At 47.6% G+C, this 15,718-nt stretch overlaps 1 protein-coding gene across 1 annotated transcript in view; it reads left to right on the plus strand.

Annotated features, from left to right (window-relative positions):
• Rab27a (RAB27A, member RAS oncogene family) overlaps positions 1-15,718 on the plus strand; it is a 53,199-nt gene that overhangs the window by 35,189 nt on the left and 2,292 nt on the right. The window contains exons 3-5 of the mRNA XM_021172122.3: positions 3,249-3,334; positions 5,602-5,705; positions 7,930-8,053. Coding sequence (XP_021027781.1) covers positions 3,249-3,334; positions 5,602-5,705; positions 7,930-8,053 — 314 coding nt within the window. The remainder of the gene's footprint in view (positions 1-3,248; positions 3,335-5,601; positions 5,706-7,929; positions 8,054-15,718) is intronic.

Consider the following 15,718-nt stretch of genomic DNA (forward strand, 5'->3'; position numbering starts at 1 on the left):
AGCAAGCATCAGACAGAATCAATTTTAAAATGTTTATTTTTATTTTTATTATGTTTATGAGAGAGTGGGGTGGGTTGGGGTACTTGCAGAGGCCAGAAGAAGGCATTGGATCTCTTGGAGCTGGAGCTATGGTTACAATATGAACTGCCTGTTGTGGGCATCGTGAACTGAATTCAGGTCCTTTCCAAAAAGCGCCAGATTGCTCTCAAGCACCGAGCCATCTCTCTAACCCTTGTATGCATCGATTTACGGCGGCAGAATAAGATTCCACTGTGCTAACTAACATGCCAGATGCATCTGCCCAGTGCTGATGGGGATTTTCACCGTTTTCTGTTTTAGCTATGAAAATGATTCTTCTGTAAATATTCTGTTTTCCTGTGGCATAGATTTCACTTTCATTGTCTTATTTTTACGGAATGAAGCCGGAGTTTATTAGGCAAAGGTTTGGACATAGATTTAAGCACGGGCACTAGGAGGGGAAAGGTTAGTGCTGAGGAAAAGGACAGCGACTTAGAGACACAGGTAGAGGGAGCCACTCTTTAGGGTCTTAACAATAAGTGGCCATGCCTCACTGGTAGCTTCTGAAGTCATACTTGTTGTAAGCTGGCCCGAGGCCTACAGGAACCGGGTATTTCTGGAAGGCAGGCTGGGGCTGAAAGAGACTTAGACTGCGAGAAAAGATAATGAAGCCAAGACAAATGTTCTGATCAAGGCCCGAGATTTTACTCAGAGACTGTACTTAAAAGGGGGAAAGCCCATTCCCCGCCAATCCATTCTTGGTGCCTGGAGCCAGCCTGCAGGCGAGGAGGTGCAGGATAGGATGTGCCTCTGGAATATCTCAGGGGCCTCTCAGCAGGTAGCAGTGTCTTGGAGGAGAGCAGCGGCTGGTGACAGAACAATAGAGCCATCTAGGTCCGAAGGCTCCACCCCAGGTGGTCTCTTTCTCTTTTTTTTTTTTTTTTTTTTTTTTTTTCGAGACAGGGTTTCTCTGTGTAGCCCTGGCTGTCTTGGAACTCACTTTGTAGACCAGGCTGGCCTTGAACTCAGTAATCCACCCGCCTCTGCCTCCCAAGTGCTGGGATTAAAGGCGTGTGCCACCACGCCGGGCTGGTCTCTTTCTCAGTAGCAGTAAGGTTTGCATCAGCCCGCTTCAGGCTGGGGGAGGCTACACATACTGTTTCAAGGGCTTCTGAAAAACAAAACAAAACAACCCAAAACCTCCTATTTTTCTTCTTAGTAAGAAACCTGTGGTAGTTCCCAAGGTATACTGGTCAGGATTACAGGCTGATACACAAAACCACAGGCCACAAGGGCTGAAGGAATCGTTACTCCATGAGGTCACAAGGAACTTAAGACCTAAGTTTTGGTCATTAGAAAAGTTCATAATCTTGTTTGTGAAGCTCTCCAGAAGCTACGGGAGTAGCTTTATAGTAGGAAGGAGTGATACTAACTGTAGGGGTTATAGATGCTGAAGTCTTAAGCCTGGTTCCTTGCTCTTTTAACATTATTATTAGGAATGTTTGCATATGAAAGAAAAAGTTTCTCTATACAGCAAATCTTATTAACAACTGGATTTTTTTTTCCATTTGTTTTTCAAGACAGGATTTCTCTGTATAGCCCTAGTTGTCCTGGAGCTCACTCTGTAGAGCAGGCTGGCTCCATATTCATAGGAATCTGCCTGCCTCTGCCGCCCAAGTGCTGGGATTAAAGGCATGAGCCACTATTGCCCACCTGTTTTTGTCTAGTTTTTGAGACAAGGTCTCTATAGTCACGGCTGTCCTGGAACTCTATCTGTAGACCAGGCTGGCCTGCAACTCACAAATTCACCTGCCTCTGCCTCCAAGTGCTGGGGTTAAAAGGGGACACCACCTTTGCCAGGCTTTTTTTTTTTTTTTAAAGTTTATTCTGAGGGGACCATGCTAGAGATTAGACATTTATTAGCCAAAATTGGTGTCGCTGTCCCTGGAAGCCAGCGGTGTCTGTTAAATAACTATAGGGACGGCTGTTGACGAATTCACCAAGTCTGGGACTTTTCTCATGAACAAGCTCTGGTTGAGGACAAGCCTGGGAATGGAGCTGCTCTTTAGGGAAGCTTTCTGACGAGTCTCCAAACCTGCTCTGCAGTGGCTGCCTGGCCAGCTGAGGTTCTCTAGGCTGTCATGCTGGTCCATTTGCTGTTGTTTGTTTTGTCCTGTGGTTTGTGGTGCCTGGGATCAGACCTGGAGCCTCATGCATAGTAAGGCGGTGCTACCCCACTGAGCTACTGAGCCACACCTCCAGCTTCAGTCTCTCTCTCTCTCTCTCTCTCTCTCTCTCTCTCTCTCTCTCTCTCACAGCTTTCTTTTCTTTTTTAAAGATTTATTTATTTATTATATGTAAGTATACTGTAGCCATCTTCAGCCACACCAGAAGAGGGCATCAGATCTCATTATGGATGGCCATCTCTCCAGCCCTCCCCCCTCTCAAATGGGGTCTCACTGTGTAGCCCTAGCTGGCCTGGAGCCTGCGTTTTAGCCCTGGCTTGTCCTGCCCCCTGAGAGCTGGGACAGGAGTGCCCATGTATAAAGTCATTAGGTTTTGTATTTATCTATTTGTTGTGTATGTGTGTGCACCTGTGCTGTGGTTCATGTATAGAAGTCAGAAGACAATCTGTGGGAGTTGGTTCTCTCCACCATGTAGGTGGTAGGGATTGAACTCAGCCTGCCCTTGAACTCAAGGTAAGCATGGTTACCTGCTGTATCATCTCCCTGGTCTCTATAAAATCATTTCCAGGGCACTTCCTAAAGATAAGATAAGGAAAAGCCATAGAAAGTCAGTGTTTTTTGGAATAAAATAAATTATTTTTATTAAGTTTGGTGTTTTAGAGACAGGGACTTATACATTCTTGGCTGGCCTCAAATTCAATTTGATATATAGCTGAGAGTGACCTTTCTATCTTCTGTCTCACCTCCCAAGTGCTAGGATTGCAGGCATGCACCACCATGCCTGCTTTTATGGTACAGGGGATGGAATCTGGAGCTTCCTGGATGCTAAGCAAGACTATCAACTGAACTACACCCTCAGCTAGGTCTTAATAGGAGGTGCCACTGCTCAAGTGTGGTTATCGCACCAAAGTCTAAACCTGGCTCTATTTGGGACTCAATTCTCGAGAAGTCTAAATGCTTTGGGGTTTTGTGCTGAATCGAAAGTCAAGAAGAGCCCGCTGGTCTCAGAATTTCCCTAGGCTTATCTTTGCTTTGCTGTTTTAGGTGTACAGAGCTAATGGGCCAGATGGAGCTGTGGGCCGAGGCCAGAGAATCCACCTGCAGTTATGGGACACGGCGGGGCAGGAGAGGTATGTCTCCCCCAGTCTATTCACACTGACCTGGGCAGGAGAGGTGTGTCTCCCCAGTCTGTCCACACTGACCTGGCCAGGCAAAGGCAGCCAACTGGCTCATCTGCACCTGGTAAGATGAGCTGCCAGATCTGTGTTGGCAGCCTGAGGTGATGGTGACAGGCACATTTTCTCCAAGGTCAAAGGAGATGTAAATCTCAAAATTAACCCTTCATACTTGGGACTCATTCTTTCTTCCGTTTCAGGCTCTAGGCTTCTCCCCGTTGCCTTCTGCGCTCTGCTCACCAGTAAGGGAGTCCCAAGGGTGCTTGCTTTGCTCTTCTCTGTTGCTGAGGCCTGGTGGAACATCTGGTCGGGATGAATTAATCTGATTATAGGTTACTTGACTGAAATAAACCACATGACACTTTGGTGCAAGGTTGCTTTCAGTTAGCTACAGCCTCTGATTTATCTCAGTCTTCTGGAAGGCTGTGTGTGTGTGTGTGTGTGTGTGTGTGTGTGTGTGGTGTGCTCCTGTGGTTATGCATGCACACGTGTGATGTGGGGGCCCAAGGTTGACATTAGGTCTCTTCTGTAATTGTTCTCCACCTTATTCATTGAAGCAGTGTGTCTCACTCCAGCTCAGTGCTCACACACACAGCTAGTCCAGCTATGTAGCTTATTCTGAGAATTCCCATCTCAGCCTCCTCTGTGCTGGAGTTATAGGCGGTCTGCTGTGCCTACCTAATAGTTGTGTGGGTTCCAGGGATCCACACTCTGGCTCTCAAGCTTGTATGGGAAACACTTTAACCACTGAGCGATCTCCCACTTTTCTTTCTTTCTTTCTTTTTTTTTGGTTTTTCAAGACAGGATTTCTCTGTATAGCCCTGGCTGTCCTGGAACTTGCTTTGTAGACCAGGCTGGCCTCGAACTCAGAAATCTGCCTGCCTCTGCCTCCCTAGTGCTGGGACCAAAGGCGTGTGCCGCCACTCCCGGCTCCCATTCTTCTTTTAATGATAAAAGAACCAAACCAAACCACCCATAGAAATCTCCAAGTGTATATATAATGGTGAAGAGATGTAACTGAACCTGTGTCCCCTACTCAGATCCGATCGTTCCCATGTTGTGGCCATTCTCATTTCATCTCTCCCCTTAAAACTCCTCCTTCCTCCCTCCCATATTACCTGGAGGGAAAAAATTTAAATACCACATCCTGCCATCCACAGCTATTTTGATATGTATCTATAAACAGTAAAGACTTTTTATGAGAGCATTGAATACAGTAATTGAGGAAAACCTAGTATTTCTGACTAGCTGGTTACTGTTTGGCATTTCCTTCTGTGGAGCCTGCCTGTCGGTTACAGACTGGACCTTTAGGTGAAGCGAGAAGGAACTGAGAGAAGAGAGGGACAGCAGGCAAAGCCTGGGGGAGGAAGCATACCATGACAGGTCCGCCCAGCACCATTCCCACCTCAGAGGTAGTGAAATGGTTGCCAGAGAGACTTCTACAGAGCCAGAAGTGAGTTCTATTGACTTGTAGTGACCTGAAACCTCCCCAGAAGGAGAAGACACATGGCTGACACTGTTGGTTTTGGCTTGGTGAACTCAAGAGTTGTCCAGTGATTTCCTGGCTGAGATCTCCCGTGCAGCCGGTTCAGTCTTCCCTAACACATTCTGTTCACATGTGAATTTGGGGGAGTGGTAAGCACCTGTTTGAGAGAACTTCGTTGGAATAGTTGATGTAGCTTTGTAGAATGCTGAGGGTGTCAGTGGCAGCTTTACAGTTCAGGAGTGGGACCATGACTTGGGTGTTAAGTTTCAGGACCCGGGACAAGTAGCAGAGGTGCCTATTTAACATATCAAAGCGGACCTGGCCTCCAGGTTCTCCCAGTGTCCCTTAGTCCCTGCCTGTTACAGGATCTGGCTGGTATACTCCACCCTCTACCCTGAACTCTCCTGCCCCAGAGCTGGGCCGCCCTTCTTCCAGAAGTTCTTCCCTGTATAATCCAGACCTGGGTCAGCCACTCCTCCTTAGCTCCTCCTTTTGCGCCTTTGGCTACCTGGCTGCTGTTCCTTGCTCTCTCTCTCTCTCCCCCCTCCCCTCTCCCCACAACGTTCAGGGTCCTGCTCACTCTAGCCCTCCCAAATGTCTGCTGCTGGCTATGCTCTCCCACAAATCCATAACAAACTTTCTCCTCCTCCACACTTGGAGCCATCATATCCTGTCCTTTTCTTTTTATTGACTTATGTTTCATTCGTTAGTGACCAACTGTTTTTTTGTGCCCTAGGTTTCGTAGCTTGACCACTGCATTCTTCAGGGACGCTATGGGTTTCCTGCTTCTGTTTGACCTGACAAATGAGCAAAGTTTCCTCAATGTCCGAAACTGGATAAGTACGTGTGGTTTCCCTAGCCCTGCCCTGCTCCCGGACCTGCTCTGCACTACCATGTTACGACATGTCCACTCTATGGCTGCCATGTTATATATTCTGCAGGAAACAGCTCAGTGCCGAGGCTACTAAGAATAAGCCCTTCAGCTTAGGGCCTCAGATGGCAGACATCCTTTGTTCCCTGGAGCTGCCTTCCCCAGGGAGCTGCTGGGGATCCTTCCTCATCCTCTCAGGAAGGGGTGAGAAGAGCCTAAGGGTGAGCCAGCCCACTGCAGGAGCCTGATCAGAGAGCTGCTGTCCTGGAACTCGCTTTGTAGACCAGGCTGGCCTCGAACTCAGAAATCCTCCTGCCTCTGCCTCCCCAGTGCTGGGATTAAAGGCATGTGCCACCATGCCCGGCTCAGAATTTGCATTTTCAATAAGTTCTCAGGGGTTGCTGAGGCTGCTAGCCCATACCCCTTACCCAGAGAGCCAATAAATCAGTTAATCTTGGTCCTGGAAAGTAAGTACTGCCATGTTCATTTGTAGATCAGGATGCTAAGGTAGTCACATCACTTCCCCCTCAAGACGAGGGCGTGCAGAGGGTTGGGTAGTGGATGAGGAGAACACACAGCCAGCAACAGAGCCAAGCTTCCAACACTAGGAGATGTTCGTAACCATGGTAGTGGACGTTGGAGGTTCTGGGAGAGCGCAGAAGGGACCAGTAGAGGAGAGGATGGAGCAGATCTTGAAGGAAGTTGTGTCTGGGCATTAAAGAGTGTGGCAACTGCACATTAACAACCTAGGGTAGAAGAGGCCTGCCCTGTACAGGAAACAGGGCACAGTTAGATCTTGCCTGGGCAGGTCTTGTGACCCAAGTTGTCTCTTGAAAGCAAAGAACAATATCCTGAAATTCAGGCCTGTGTTATTTAAGGCTTGGGGAGACTTCCTCCTTCTTCACCTTCCCCTGATAAGATATGTTTGTGAGGAGGAACTGAAGTGTCAACACTCCTGGCTGAAGTCACTTGCTCTGAGGCCACTTGTTGCAAAACTCGAGATGCTTCCATTTCTGGGGTGTTGAGGAGAAAGAGGTTGGTTTTATGTTTCTCCTTCGGAAGATGGAACTATTTAGCACCATGGAGCTCCTTTCTTTCCTTTTAAAAGAGAGTTCATTTTTATGATTTTTTTATAAAAATCTTGTGTCTGTGTGGGTATGCACAGGTGAGTGCAGGGGCCTGGGAGGCCAGCGCAGCTGGTGGCGATGAGCCACTTAGGTGAACGGTGGGAACAGAATCCGGGTCCCCTAGAAGCGCAGTGCCTGCTCTTAACCAGCCCGTCTTTTGTTTTTCATGGTTAAGACGCGAGAACGGGTTCTAGACGAATGTTTCCAAAAGTTACAGAATATGAATTGTGGTGTCCTGTGTCACCTGGTCTTGGTGACACTCATTTACTATTTATTCTCTGTCTTCTTTCATCATCAAACTGCAGTTTTTCTTTGTTTGTATAAGACAAGATCTCACTAGGTAGTCCAGGTTAGCTCTGAACTCAGAGTTTCTTGCCCCAACTTCTGGGATTACAGGCATGCACCATCACACCTGGTGGTGATGGCAGCAGTGGTGGCGGCGGCTGCTGCTGCCGCCCTGCTGCCTCTGCCACTGCCTCTGCCCCTCCCCCTCCCCCTTCCCCTCCTCTTCCTCCTCCTTTTTCTTCTTCTTCAAATGGCAGTTTATAAAAGGAAAGGGGGAACCCCAGTTAGGATGAGTTGATCCCTTTTGATTACATGTTAATTAGGTGAGCCAAAAGGGGCTTTTTGAATCCTGGACTTCAATACTTTGATAGCTGGACCTCAGTGGGGAGGAGGAAGTAGCCCAATAAGAGACTAGACCTTGGTGGCCAGTTTTAGGAATGCAATCTGTGGTTCACCAAGGCAGAGGGAAAGTATTCTACCAGCTCTTTACTTCTGTATACTCATTTGAGGTTTGTATACTCATTTGAGGTTTTCTTTTTTTTTTTTTTTTTTTTTTTTTTCCGAGACAGGGTTTCTCTGTATAGCTCCGGCTGTCCTGGAACACACTTTATAGACCAGGCTGGCCTCAAACTCAGAAATTAGCCTGCCTCTGCCTCCCAAGTGCTGGGATTAAAGGCGTGTGCCACCACGCCCACCTCATTTAAGGTTTTCAGAACCACCTTTGCACGGATTTTCTGTCGATCACGTGTTCTTACGTATAACCAACTTTCCCGTGCCTTAGGCCAGCTACAGATGCACGCATACTGTGAAAACCCAGATATAGTGCTGTGTGGAAATAAGAGTGACCTGGAAGACCAGAGGGCCGTGAAAGAGGAGGAAGCCCGGGAACTTGCCGAGAAGTACGGGTGAGTATTCCTGTGGCGGGGTCCAGAGGAAACAGAAACATTAGCCAGCGAGTGACTGAAAGGAGAAAAGAGCGAACTCAGTGTCAAACCCTCAGATTTCACATGGTCATCGTCACAGTGGGGAGTTTGAGAGCACACACAGGGTGGGGGTGGCCTCTGCTGACTCCGCCCCCTCTTGGCAAGTTCTTAGACTTTGCAGGAAGAGAGTTTTGAGTGCAGCCATACTGACTTCAGTGCCTTCTGTCCAACACGCAAAGAGAAGATTTGTTTGGTTTGGTTTTTCAAGACAGGGTTTCACTGTGTAGCCCTGGCTGTCCTGGGACTTGTTCTGTACACCAGGCTGGCCTCGTACTCACAGATCTGCCTGCCTCTGCCTCCCAAGTGCTGGGATTGAAAGGTGTGCTTGGCCATCACCTGTCTAACAAAAGACTCTTGGAGTAAGGAAATCCTCTGTGTTTGGCAAGGAAATTTCAAAACCACTTTGCATACCGTTGCAGGGTTCTGGCAGTTGAGGTGGCCTTTGGGGTATCTATCACAGAGCAGGCGATGACTTTGATGGGAGGAAGTGTAGCCGCCCTTGGCTTTAAGTTGGTTTTGAGTGAAGGGCCAGGGCACGCTGTCTTTCTTCTCAAGCTCTTGGATCGGGTTCATGGAGGCACCACAGGGCTTGCACATGAAAGGAGAAGGTGACAGTTGCTTCGCTTGACTCCTGTCCCTCCAGGTGGGCAGGTGCGGGATTTTTGGGAAAGGAAAAGAGAAATACAAGAGAGAAAGTGTTACAGAGTGGGCAGGGCATGACTTTGTACCTCTAGCAGCTCCAGCTTCACCTGAGATGATGTGTTTATAAAAAGATAAACGAAGAGGGGAATATGTTTTATGGATGTGTGGTGAGGTATAAGGGAAAGGGACATCTCAGCGGGAGGCATCCCTTCCCCCTGAGGGACCAGCCACACAATGGTATAGTATAGAATAGAGTTTATTCAGGGCATGTGGAGGGGAGTTAAGAGGGTAGGAGAGACAGAGAGAGGCAGAGAGCAGAGAAGAGTAGAGAAATAGAGGCCGGCCATGAGCACGTGGATAGAGAAGGGGGAGGGGAATGGAGAGAGGGGGATGGGGTGAGGGAACAGGAGGAGAGCAAGAAAGCAAGAGAGAGCAGAGGGGACAAGCAGCCCCTTTTATAGTGAGTCAGGCATACCTGGCTGTTGCCAGGTAACTGCGGGGCAGAGCTTAGACAAAATGCTAACATGGGGGGCTCCTACCCACCCCACTGGCTTACTCTGATGAGGAGATGCGGTTTCATGCCAGGGTAGACGGTGTCAAGGCCTTAGAAACACCTGGGAGCTTTGTACAGTGGCTTGAGTATGGGTCTCACCTCTGTCGCTCAGTCGTGTGGAGTGTTAGCAGTTAAGTTTCTGTTAGATGCTTGTATATGAAGAGATCCTGGCCTGGGGGCTGTGATGACACAGTTGGCAGAGTGCTTACCACACAAGCTTGAAGACCCGAGTTCAATGGCCCCCGCTCCAGAACCCCCGTTTAAAGCCTGGTGTGGTGGCAGCTCATGCCTTTAATCCTAGTACTCAAGAGGCCAAGGCAGGCGGATCTCTTTGAGTTTGAGCCCAGCCTGGTCTATATAAGTGACACCCTATCTTACAAAACAAAACAAAACAAAACAACAAAAATAAAACAAGTTGGGTGTGTTAGCTCTCATTTAATCTCAGAGCTTGAAGGCAGAAACAGGTGCCTCCCTGGGACTTGCCTGCCAGCCAAACTAGCATAGGTGGTAAATTCCAGGCCACTGAGAAATCTATCAAACTAAAAACAAGGTGGATGTTGCCACTCAGGGTTAATCTCTGCCTTCACCTACACCTACATATGTGCACATGTGCGCCTAGGGACATGCAAGCCTGTGTGAGTGCACGTATCTGTTGCCGAGATCTGCCTTTATGCCATTGTAGTTACAGAGTCTCTGGAACTCTCTCTCTGTGTCTGATGCTGAATCCTGGGCTTCACAGGGTGGGTTGTCAGGAAAGGCAGCTGATTGCAAACTGTGGAGTTGGGTATAGGAAATGAAGAGCGACTAGAATTTAGATCAGTGTCCCAAAACTGGCGGCAGCTGTCGCCTCTGACCTTGGTGGCATAGGCATCCTGCACAAGCCAGTCGCTTTATCTTAGCTAATCACACACCTGGTTTAGCAGTCTCAGTGCTTTGGAGAGGCAAGGCAAGGGGAGGGGAGGGGAGGGGAGGGGGTGGGACAGGTGCAAGTTTGGTTGCTAGGCTGCACCAAGATGAGTCAGCAGGTACGTGCCTACGTGTGCGAAATCTTTAAAGGGTAATGCTTCACCTCCCCCACGCCTCTCCTGTGGCCCACCCGAGACCACAGAGCAGTTTCTGGGAAATGCTCAGCCAGGCGACAGTGGCGTACTATGTGGGGACCTGGGCACTAGTGCCTTTAACAGCTTGAGGCTGGCAGAGCTAGGTGCCAGGCAGTTCTGGTATGGCTCCTCCCTCTTGAGAGGCTCTCAAAAGTGTGGAAAGGAAACCGAGGGGCCAAACACCACAAGTCAGGCTGAAGTGCTGAAAGGGAGGCTGTTTTGCAAGGGCATAGGAGGAAGTCAGCCATGAGGCAACAGAGGCCGCAGTTCTTGCCCGTGCTTTTGAGAAGTGAATGTAAAAGTAGGGCAGGTTGAAGAGTCTTTCAACAGGATGTCTCAAGCACCCGGAGAGTGGAAGGGCCAACCTGGCCCACTCTAGGCCTTCATCAGATCTTTCCTTGTTACTGCATGCTGGGTCTCGGGATCCTGTAGTCTGCTCGGCATCAGAGAGCCTGGTGTTGCTTTCTGTTGTACGAGGATCTGAGCCATGCAGGGACTGTCTTTCCCTGGGTCCAGCACACACGTGCCACGGAAGAGGTCACAAAGATGGGCTAAGTCGAGCTCTAACGAGAAACGGTTTTAATTGATGAGGATAAAAGAAATGCCAGGAAAAGAGAGGGGAGGGATGGAGGCCGTCCATGCTCCTTTAGTCATGGAAGATAACTGGCGCTGGGAATAAACCCCTTTACCATTTTTATTCCGAATGGAGAGAGCCATGGAAACTGTGAATGGGGTTAAAGGACAACTGAATGGGCATACTTGTGTGCTGGCACATAATTGGCCACAGATTTGAGAACTCTGTCCCTCCTGCTGGTCGCTGATGAGGGAAGGCACTCCAAGTTTCTGCAACAAAAGCTCAGTTGAAAACCTTTATTCAGTGTCAGTGATAGATACGTCCTCGTCGCCACAGACCAGGTTATGGATTTCCGGGGTCTGAACTCGGCGGTGCTCCTTGATAACTCAGAACTAGGGAATGTGGTCTGAATTGGGTCTCTGATCGTTTGATCCCTGGTAAAGAAATTAATGGGGGCCGGAGCGATGGCTCCATGGTGAAGAGCGCTTGTCACTCTTGTAGAGAACCAGGGTTTGATTCTTAGCACCTATTCAGTAGCTTACAACTCCATAGTCCAGATCCAGGGGACCCAGTGCTCTCTTCTGACTTCCTCAGACACAGGCACACACACGGTGCACACATTTACACACACGCAGGCAAAACACTCATACACATAAAAATAATACATTTTTAAAAGAAAAAAATTAATCTATTATTGTGCATACGTTGAAACAACATAAGTAAGCTACAACTAAACACACAAGACTGACTCCTGGAAGCCACTGTGAGAACTCAGTGTCCAGCAAGACTCGCCATCAATTCTGGATCCACGTGTAAGCCAAATGCTTAGACACATTTGACAAAACTCTCTAGAGATCGTCATTGTCATTCTGACGACTTCTACAGTGCTGGGGACTGACCTCTAGGCCTTGCACATGCCAGACAAGTGCTTTCTTAGTGAATATATGAATATATGTATATACGTGTATGTGTATATATATTGATTATATATTCTATATTGAGTGTGTATATATATATATATATATATATATATATATATATATATCATCCGTTCCTGCACATGCCTTTAATACCAGCACTTGGGAGGCAGAGGCAGGCAGATTTCTGAGTTTGAGGCCAGCCTGGTCTACAGAGTGAGTTCCAGGACAGCCAGGGCTATACAGAAAAACCCTGTCTCGAAAAACCAAAAAAAAAAAAAAAAAAAAAAAATTTTTTTTTAAAACTATGTTTGTGTAGATGCAACTACCCAGAAGGTCCACCATAGATATCAAAGGCATTGTGTCTCTCTGGAGCTGGAGTTACAGTTGTGAGTGCCCGATATGGGTGCTGAGAACTGAACATGGATCCTCTGCAAGGACAGTAAGGCACATTCAACCTCTGAGCCATCGCTTAATCCTTGCAACTTGGTGTTAAGTTTCCAGTTTTGTCAGTAAGTAAATAATAGAAGAGAAGTAATTTTTAAAAATTTATTTATTTTTTATTTATGAGCACACTGCAGTTGTCTTCAGACACACCAGAAGAGTGCATGGGATCCCATTACAGATGGTTGTGAGCCACCATGTGGGTGTTGGGAATTAAACTCCGGATATCTGGAAGAGCAGTCAGTGCTCTTAACTGCTGAGCCATCTCACCAGCCCATGATGAATCTGTTGTTGTTGTTTTTCGAGACAGGTTTTCTCTGTGTAGCCCTTGACTATTTGGAACTCACTCTGTTGACCAGCCTGATACAAACTCACAGAGATCTGCCTGCCCCTGCCTCCTGAATGATGAGATTAAAGGCACGTGCCATCACCGCCCACCCTTTTAAAAAACACATCAAAACATTTGTTGTCTCCACGAACTCCCAAGTAACTATTAAGTGGCCATTTGTTAGGTGGATATATCAACCAACCATTTTTCATACCTTTAGCAAGAGCTCTCCCTGGCAATGCTGCTTTATCGCCATCTTGTGGACATAAAGGACAGTACCAGCTTTCTATGGTGAAAGTGATGGTCCTTTTGAATTTATGTTCAGGTACCTGGACTTGTTCTCAGATAAGAATTTGGAAAAGAAAACATAAGCATCAGACACGCCTTTAATCCCAGCACTCCTGAGGCAGAAGCAGGAAGGTCTCTGAGTTCAAGGCCAGCCTGGTCTATAGAATGAGTTCAGGACAGTCAGGAGGGCTACACAGAGAAGTCCTGTCTTGAAAACCAAGCCAAGCCGGGCGTGGTGGCGCACGCCTTTAATCCCAGCACTCGGGAGGCAGAGGCAGGCGGATTTCTGAGTTTGAAGCCAGCCTGGTCTACAAAGTGAGTTCCAGGACAGCCTAGGCTATACAGAGAAACCCTGTTTCAAACAACCAAAAAAAAAAAAAAAAAAAAAAAAAAAAGATGTATTTATTTTATTTATGAGTACACTGTAGCTGTCTTCAGACACACCAGAAGAGGGCATTGGATCCCATTACAGATGGTTGTGAGCCACCATGTGGGTGCTGGGATTTGAACTCAGGACCTCTGGAAGAGCAGCCAGTACTCTTAAGGGCTGAGCCATCTCTCCAGCCCTGACTGTGTTAAGTGTTGTACCTATGTCTGTCTCAGCCCCTTAGCACCATGCCCTCCAGTTACTCCTTTTCAAGGAGAAGGAGAAGGCTCCAGAGCTAGGCTGGAAGCACAGTACTTGCTCTACAGCTTAGAATACTTGCTGTTTTCTGACTGTCCAGTACTGACTCTCCTAAAATTCACTAACATAGACCAGACTGGCCTGGAAGTCACAGAGATCGGCCTGCGGCTAACATCGTGTGGGACTCTGTGACCAATCCAGAATCCAGAATCGGAGTCTGTTGCTGCTTTTGGTTTTGAAGCAGTCTCCTGTCAGATGGTTCTGCAGTCCAGGCCAGCCTGGCACTTTCCATACGCAAGTCTCGGCTTCCCAAGTGCGTATAACACAAACTAACAAGCAAACAAACAAAAGCATAACACGGTAAGCTGAGAGTGGTGGTGCACATCTGCAGTCGGAATACTGGACAGGCTGAAGCAGGAGAACTGTGAATTTGAGGCTACCTTGACTACATAGAAAATCCAAAACCCATTTGAGTTACCTAGTTAAATTCTGTCTCAAAAACCAAAAGGTTGTGGGTGTTGCTCACTCATGGATCCAAGAGGGTGTTTCCTAGTTGAACGGGGGCTATAGGATGTATGAGAACCTATGTAGGAATGCAGGGCCAGGCATAGTGATGTACACCCGCAATCCTAGCTTGGGAGGTAGAGGCAGGGGGATCCTAAATTTAAGGGCAGACTCACAACACAGCAAATTTGAGGAAAGCCTGGGCTACATTAGACCCTGTCTCAAACAAAAACAAAAAAAAAAAAAAAAAAAAAAGAGGGGAAGGGGGGGCTTTAACTTCTCTGGTGTTGAGAGTGTTAAGTTTCAGCACTGCCCCCTCCCCACCCCAAGCCCACACAAAAGTAGATAGTAGATATGGCTTCCAGATTCTTCCGGAATTTCTCAGTCCCTTCCTGTGTGGCTGGCATACACCACCCTCTACCCTGAACTCTCCAGCCCAGGGACTCTTCCCTACATAATCCAGACATTTTGGATACGTGCCCCACTTTTGTACCTTTTTCCTCCTCTTTCCCTCCCCTCCCCCACATGGCTCAGGGTCACACTCTGGACTCTCCCAGATGCCCCAACCTTTGGCTATACTCTCTCCTAAGTGTATAATAAACTTTCTCCTCCACCACACCCAGGAGCAGTCGCTTCCTTTCCTTCCTTTTTTTTTTTTTTAATTTTTAAATTTTTTTTTTTTTTATTCAGGGAGCACAAAGGTTCTTGCATCAACAGATCATTAGGGAAACCAGGGATGTTAAGCATACAAAAGATTTCTTTTCAAAGAAAAAGAAGTACCACCAGTTTTTCACCCAGATAGCTAGCTGTGGATGTTGTTAACGACCTGATGGCCTTAGCTACCAGTAGAGCCAGAACACACCCAAATACCACCGAATGTTTATCCCAGACCCTCCCTCCAAAGACCTTTTATTTTTAGTTTTCTCAGTCAATAGGATACCTGTACTTTATAGACCCAAGGACTTCTACACTGTTTGATGGAGACATACCAGGTCCTCCCCTAGGTACTTAAGCTACTACATGTAGCCTATCTCTGGGGCCCGTCTTCTTGGAAGAAGTAACATATACTTTGAATTGTTTTTTGTTTGTTTGGTTTTGGTTTTGTTTTTGTTTCGAGACAGGGTTTCTCTGTGTAGCCCTGGCTGTCCTGGAACTCACTCTGTAGACCAGGCTGGCCTCGAACTCAGAAATCCACCTGCCTCTGCCTCCCAAGTGCTGGGATTAAAGGTGTTTTGATATAATTATGCTTCCCTGTGTACTGGCAATTGTATTACACCAGGAAACCCCCGCCCCCCAAATTGTACTGCACTTAAACTGCCTGGCGCTAGACTCTAGAAGGAAACATTTCCTTTCCGGCTGTGATGCTTGCGGCACACTCCCCTCCACACACACACCTAAAGGTCATTCCGCTAATACTTGGCACTCGTGTAATCGGTCTCCAGGAAACACCAGGCTCTATTCTCTGTGGCAGCTACTGGTGGTTGCCTAGACGACACTCATAGCCCACCCCTTCCCTCCTCGTAGAAATCCAGTTTTCTTTACACATACATTTCTGCCTCAGGATGAGGCTGAGAGACTCGAGTACAAACGCCAGCCCACGCAGACCAATTGC

The sequence above is a fragment of the Mus caroli genome, unplaced genomic scaffold (genome assembly GCF_978045245.1).
Source record: "Mus caroli unplaced genomic scaffold, Mus_caroli_1 scaffold_11, whole genome shotgun sequence".
NCBI classification, from domain to species: Eukaryota; Metazoa; Chordata; class Mammalia; order Rodentia; family Muridae; genus Mus; species Mus caroli.